Consider the following 7,490-nt stretch of genomic DNA (forward strand, 5'->3'; position numbering starts at 1 on the left):
GAGAGAGAGAGAGATCGTCCCCATTTTTAATGAGACAAATGACCCAACCGTCTACTAGCCGGTCCCACTTGTCAGTCTTTCAAGGGTCCCATGCGTCAGTACCGGGCGAAGTAACGGTCAATGGCATTGACCCGACGGCAAGGCACCATTTGGCCTTTTGTGAGGGGGAGGTGAGTAGAGGAGGGGGAAAAGTGAGCAATATTAAGTGGCCGAGGCAAAACTGAGCACAACTAAGGAAGGAGGAGCACAAAAATAGAAATCCCTTGTAATATCGTACCATACTGTACTAGTTTGGACTATTTGGATTATTTGGATTATTTGGACTAATGGGTTAATTGGTTTAATTTTAATTGTTTTTAATAATTTGGAATAGTTGAATTAATTTGAATAATTTGGACTATTTTGGATAATTTGGGTTAGTTGGTTTAATTTGGATTGTTTGGTTTAATTTGAATTATTTGGATTATTTTAAATAATTAGGAATAATGGAATTAGTTTGAACAATTTGGAATAATTTGAGGAGGGAACTACACTACACTACATACCCCAATTTGAGAGGAGCGGGAACTACAGTACACTGCACTACACTACATGGTGACTACTACTACAATTTGGAGATAATACTCCAGGCTCTCAAAATATAGCAGAGGAGCAACGCTATTAAACCTAGGAGCACTACTGAACCTAATTGAACCTAGGCAATACTCCAACTGAATGTTGGACCATGCATGTTCTATCTCACTACTAAACCCCAAGAGCAAAATTCAGTAACAAATGGAGTAACAGATTAACAAATTACAGTGCACAAGAACTAAACTTTGGTTAACTGAATGTATTAACTGCTGAGCTGTCCAGATTAACAAACTACAGTGCACAAATTTACTGTCATCATCAGTAACAAAATTCAGATCAACAGATTACTTCCATATGTCAATTTACAGTGCACAAACTTTACTGTTATCATCATCAGTAACAAAATTCAGACATTACAGGTGGAGTTGGGGCTGAAGTAGTCACAGTAGAAGCCGTTGCAGGTGTTTATCTGCGGCCATCACGAATCCATTCATCATAACCCAGGGAACAGAGACTGATAAATTTGTCAATTTTAGAAGAAAAGGAACGAATTACTAGCATGTCATCTCTACTGAACTGAACATGTGGCAAATGGCAAATGCTCTCTGATGTTGAACAAATGGCATGAAAGACATGGTCTGTCTAAACCTAGGAACACAGTCATTACTGTCTGTCTATAATAGCCATGGCAAATGCAACAGATGAGCTATCTGTGGCACATAGCAAAGCAATTAACCTAAAGTGCTGAGATCACAAGTCATAGCAAAGCAATTATTAACCTAAAGTGCCGAGACACAGGTCACCGGAAGTAGGAGCTCACCTGAAGACGCCGAAAGCGATACGAATCAAAGCGAAAAGAGAAACAACATCAAAATTGATCTCAGAAGTTTGAGCTGCCCTTGAACTGAATGCGTGACAGGCTCAGACGGATTGCTCGTTCCCACCGCGTTGCGTTATGTTATGGGCTCCGGGGTGAACTCGGAGGCGTGACTGACCGCCGCGTTGCGTTGGCGCCATGATAGAGCTCGGCATTTCGAATCCGACTCGGGACGAACTCGGAGGCGTGCGTGGCCGCCACGCAGTCACGCGGCTATATTATGCCTCCGCCCCGACTGATTCGATCGCGCTCTTCCCCTCCTCCGCCTCTCCCCACATCGTACACACGCACGCGCGCGCTCTAGTTGTAGATCCCGCCGGCCACCTCCAAACGGCGACCATGGCGCTCGCATCCGGGTTCTTCCCGCCGCCGTCGTACACCCCAGGTGAGTCCCAGCGCGCCCCCTTCTTCCTGGGCTTCGGCGGCGAGTGCTGCAACCCGTCGTTTGCCGGCTACTACGACTACGAGGAGTACGCCCCATCGAGCCCATCGCCGCTCACGAGCTCCAAGGACTACACTCCGTCGACCCCCCTGCAGTCGCCGGAGCCGGACTTCACTCCGTCGAGCCCGGACTACACTCCGGCGAGCCCCGACTACACTCCGGCGAGCCCGGACTACACTCCCTCGAGCCCCGAGTACACTCCGGCGAGCCCAGACTACACTCCGGCGAGCCCTTCGCCGTCGCTCGAGTACACTTCGTCGAGCCCTGTTCGGCTCGCTTTTATGATGCCGTCTCCTCTGCGCGGCGCATCCCCAGACTACACGCCCCTGACGCCGTCAGAGCACGCTGCTACATCACCTTACTATACTCCGTTGAGTCCTCCCGGTCCCGGGCACGCTTCCTCGCCGGATTACACGCCCAGCACGCCGCCTCCGTCCCCCCTGGTGGTGTCCGACGCCGAGTCGTGCGCGTCGCCGTATTACACACCGTCAACTCCTTCCAGGCGCGCCGCGTCGCCGGACTACACGCCCAGCACGCCGCCTCCATCACCCCTGGCGTCAGAAGCAGACTCGACCACGTCTACAGCGCGCTGCCGCCACCATCCGTACCAGAGGAGCGGCGGCAGCTGGATCAACCGCGGCGGACGTCAGCGAGCCTTGGGATACTGACATCCTGTAATAAACTGTAATAGGAGCAACAGATTGGATTCTCTTTGTATAAATCTCGAATTGCTATGCCTTTGTTTGTTCCTTGGGCAAGTCTTGTACTCGGAATCGATGAATATTATCTGAATCGAGCTTTTGTTGAACATGCGAGATTGTTCTCAGTTATTGCTTCTCATTTTTTATTTTGGCTGGATCTCTTTGTTTCTCATCATCGATGCAAATTGCAATTGCCTATTTGATTTGATGAAAATCACCAAGACACCCAGCAATTGTCATGTTCTGTGACTGTGATGTACTGATGCCTGAGAGAAGTATATGTATGGTTGGTTGTCGCCTGAACATTTTTCTGAAAACAGAGCATATCACCGGGAAGCAGTCTGCTGCTTAAATAGTTATTTTTTCTACCTATTACATGGCTACGATAGCTCTTGGATTTATGCAATAATGGATTGGACATGTCAAAATTGTGCTTGTTTGGAATGTGTGCCCGTTCTGTATAGCATGACATGTCCGATCTCGAAATAGGTCTCCCGCTGAGCTGCAGCACACACTCACGGAGACCAAGCGTCAGTTGAGACACTCAACAGCCCGATGGCCAATTAGCAAATACGATCACGATTGTGGGCATTCATATCACAAGGATGTTTTAGTTTTTCCACATATGATGTGCGATTTTAGGTGATTGGAATTTACAAATATTCCGTGCTGAAATTCAGCAAGACTGGAGAAAAATATACTGTACTATTTTTTCAGCTTACGTATGAACCTTTTGGCCTTGTGCTAGACTACTAGAAGTCGTCAGGAAGGAGGGTGATGTTGATTGGGAATTCTAGTGGTACATACTCAGGGGCCGAAAGTCACAGTTATATATGGTTCAGTTGACATTGATCGTGAGATGAACACCGACTTGCTCGCCATTGGCAGGGCTTCGATCTTCATTTTCACCGACAAAAACATAGCACTAGTGAGTAGTGACTTGGTGAGTGACAAGATTTGTACTACGAGTCAGTTTTAACTTGTCACAAAAGGAAATTTGTTTGTTCCATCCATGATTGGTTTTATCAGGTGCTGGGATTTTGTTTTATGAAGAATATCACTGTGCATTAGTGAACCTGCATACCGTTGCCGTGCCTGCACTCTCATATCTGTCTCTCCTATGCTTGTTGTGGATGTCACAACTGGTTCTACTCAGGGTCCATTTGGTTGAGCTTTCTCAATCAACTTTTTTTTTACTGTGAGCGTCACAACTGTTTATACCCAGTAGGCCAGGATCTATGAGCTGAGTTATTAAGGCATGGTTCTATTGGTCGAGTATAAAAACCAGATGAGCAGACGATTGTGAGCCACGCCACTGATATCCATAGAGATATGATAAACAGCTTGAAGAGCGTAGTGTTCTGATTTCTAAATGAAGGTGGTTCTGATTTCCTAGTTTGTGCAGCCAGTCAGCCCTGAGGTTCCTGCAATACGCCTTTTTTTTAACATTGTTCGTGGCCTGACAAGAAAAGGGGGAAAGGGAAAGGAATAGGAAGGAAAAAATGATCATTAAGTAGGAATGATACGTCGACAGCAGGGATCGAACCTGCGCGGGCGAAGCCCAACAGATTTCAAGTCTGTCTCCTTAACCACTCGGACATATCGACCTTACGTCTGGTGATTTCACTCCTGTAGTATATAAAAGCTAGAGACTGGATGGTTCAAGTTTGAACTCATCGGGGAAGGGATACGTCTCGTTCACCTAGAATCATCAGTTTTATTTATCCGGCACTGAGATTGGTATAGAATAACGTGACACGTGCAACGGTTTGCGATGGAGATATGTTTGTAGTGGGCATCTCACCCTCAAGCCCGTAGCCATCCGGACCCATTTTACCATCCAACAAGAGTTGCAAAACTCATATACTCACAAACTTGTTTCAATAATTCTTGTAAACCTTGGTCTTCATGTCGAGAAGAACTCGTATGTCCTGGTACACCTTGAAACATGTCTTGAAGTTCCCATCATCGGAGGCATAAACGACGATGCTAGATTTTTGCTACTAGACACGGAACTTTCCCCTCTCCTCTCGAGTCGCCCCCGCGGGCGACCGAGAGATCCAACCCTAGCCGCCGGTCACTACCCCATCCTCTCGTCCCCCTTCCCCTCCGCCATCGGCAAGAGCCGCGGGGCAAAGCCTTGGAGGTGTCGGCGACGGCGGGCAGCCTCTTCCCCTTGCTTGGTCCGGGTAGCTGGCGTGGGACAACATGGCTGAGTGGGGCGTCGTGCTTGTGCGGGGCCGGGGGCGTGCGCTGCTGTGCGGATGGCGACATCAGGCGCGTGGGCGTGGTGTGCGGCGGCTGCGAGAGGATGTGCTCTGGAGGATGCGTGCACCGTTGGGAGCCTCGATCTGGTGTCCGGGCGGGCGGCGCGGGAAGCGGGTGGCGACCGTGGCTGACCGGGGTCTGCTAGCTAGGATTTGACCGGGACGGCGTCCCCGCGTCAGATCTGGCACATATTCGGGTGGGGGCTAGTGCGGTGCGTGGAAGTGGCGGCGGCCGGGCGTGGTTGTCGCGCGGGACGGTGCACGTGCTGGAGGGGCCTGGGCGCATGCGGGGAGCTGAGACGCGTGTGTTGCTCCGGCTATTGCTTCCCTTGGTCCGGGCGGGCGGCGCGGGGGGCGGGTAGGGGTTGTGGCTGGTCGGGGTCTACTAGCTAGGATTTGACCGGGATGGCATCCCCGCGTCGGCACTTGTTGGGAAACGTAGCATGCAATTTCAAAAAAATTCCCACGCTCACGCAAGATCTATCTAGGATATGCATAGCAACGAGGGGTAGAGTGTGTCTACGTACCCTCATAGACCGTAAGCGGAAGTGAGGGAGTCCCGGATTAGGGGGTGTCCGGATGACCGGATTATAACCTTTGGCCGGACTCCTGGACTATGAAGATACAAGATTGAAGACTTCGTCCCGCGTCCGGATGGGACTTTCCTGTGGAAGGCAAGCTTGGCGATACGGATATGTAGATCTCCTCCCATTGTAACCGACTCTGTGTAACCCTAGCCCTCTCCGGTGTCTATATAAATCGGACGGTTTTAGTCCGTAGGATGAACAACAATCATATCATAGGCTAGCTTCTAGGGTTTAGCCTCTATGATCTCGTGGTAGATCTACTCTTGTACTACCCATATCATCAATATTAATCAAGCAGGAGTAGGGTTTTACCTCCATCGAGAGGGCCCGAACCTGGGTAAAAACATCGTGTCCCTTGTCTCCTGTTACCATCCGCCTAGACGCACAGTTCGGGACCCCCTACCTGAGATCCGCCGGTTTTGACACCGACATTGGTGCTTTCATTGAGAGTTCCGCTGTGCCGTCGCCATCGGGAAGGATGCCTCATCCCGTCTTTAAAGACGGCACTGTTGCTAAAGGAGCTTTGGCTATCGGCCAAACTCTCCGGCTAGGCGGTTTTCTTATGACCGCCTGTTCAGCCGCCGCGCCGACGATGACTTATCGGGTCATTGAAAGAAATCTCCACGTCAACTCGGAACTCACCGAGCAGCTAGATCCGATGGAGCTCTCTTCCTTAAATGAGTTCTTGGATCGCATCACCGCCCTGGGAGTCGCTACAGACTACGATCAGATTGGGCTTAAACCCGATCCGAGAGAGATCAACTCTCCCTAGGTCACCCACCACGTTGCAATGGTGGAGGAACAATGCGGCAAGCCTTCATCTATCTTAAGGACTAGTTATGTCCGGATTCCCGATCCCTCCAAGCCGGATACCCGTGGAGGGGAGGACGTCATTCAAGCCCTGAACCTAAGGTCAGGCAGTGGGCTAGATTCATTGGATAACATCCAAGAACCCAAGCTTCCGACTTCGGAAACTCCTTGGCCCCTGAGTCTCAGATTGGGCGAGGTTCCGGATTTAATTCCACCCGCCCACCCAAATATAAGGGATCTATCCCAAATTCGGCAAGAGCCTGCAGAAACAGTACACCATTACTGGGTCAGATTCCTCCTGGTTATGAACAGGATAGAGGACTGCCGTGAGGAGGATGCAATTTCATTCTTCTGCAATAATTGCACGGAAAACAGAATCCTCAATGCCATAAGTCGCCGTGAAATTACACGCTTTGCCGACTTGGCATCCATAGTACGAAAGTACTGTGCGATGGAAATCGCCTGGAAAACCGAAATAAAATTTTGGGACAATCCGGCCCTGAATACAACCCCAGTCCGAAATAAAAGGGTGCATTATCGCCAGGCACCTGGGTTAAACACCAAAAAGCAAAAACCCTCTATAGGGCATGGAACCGTACTGGAGGGATGGCTCAATGGACCTTGTAAAATTCATAGTACAGAGGGCGCCACACCAACTCATAGCCTTAGAGCATGTTGGATACTCCGGCAGGTGGCCAGAAGTGGCGAGGAGCTTCTAACTCCAGAATTCACAGAGCACCAGCCCAGGGATACCAATACGGTATTAACAGTCTTCGAGACTTTCGCATCAAATAATATGCGGAAACGAACACTCCGCAGCCTTGCCAAAGTCTACCAAGTAGCAACAATAAATCCATGGAGTGACACGGCTATTACCTTTAATGCCAGTGATGAACCTAAATTCCGAAAAGCCCGAGCACTAGCCGCATTGGTCCTCAGTCCAATAGTGGACGGCTTTCGCCTTACCAAGGTACTCATGGACGGTGGCAGCGGATTGAACCTCATTTATGAGGAAACCCTTAAAAAATGGAAATAGACTGGAGCCGCATTGAGCGAAGCAACACAAGCTTTAGAGGAATAATCCCCAGTCGGGAAGCATGCTGTACAGGAAAAATCACACTGGATGTGGTGTTCGGCACGCCGGATAATTACAGGTCCGAGGAGGTCACGTTTCAAGTGGCCGCGTTCAGCAGCGGATACCACGCTCTATTAGGGCGTGAGGCATTCACAATT

At 49.7% G+C, this 7,490-nt stretch overlaps 1 protein-coding gene and 1 non-coding gene across 2 annotated transcripts; one reads left to right on the forward strand and one right to left on the reverse strand.

The window, feature by feature from the left end:
• Positions 1 to 1,864: 1,864 nt before the first annotated feature.
• On the forward strand, positions 1,865 to 2,702 carry LOC123095067 (DNA-directed RNA polymerase II subunit RPB1; the record flags this gene model as incomplete). Its single annotated transcript, XM_044516896.1, is given in 1 exon segment — positions 1,865 to 2,702. A coding segment is annotated over 1 exon segment (696 nt), but the record flags the coding sequence as incomplete, so codon positions are not given.
• Positions 2,703 to 4,118: 1,416 nt separating this feature from the next.
• On the reverse strand, positions 4,119 to 4,200 carry TRNAS-UGA (transfer RNA serine (anticodon UGA)). Its single transcript has one exon. It is a non-coding gene; the product is annotated as a tRNA-Ser (tRNA).
• Between the last annotated feature and the right edge of the window lie 3,290 nt (positions 4,201 to 7,490).

Source organism: Triticum aestivum, chromosome 4B, assembly GCF_018294505.1.
Source record: "Triticum aestivum cultivar Chinese Spring chromosome 4B, IWGSC CS RefSeq v2.1, whole genome shotgun sequence".
NCBI classification, from domain to species: Eukaryota; Viridiplantae; Streptophyta; class Magnoliopsida; order Poales; family Poaceae; genus Triticum; species Triticum aestivum.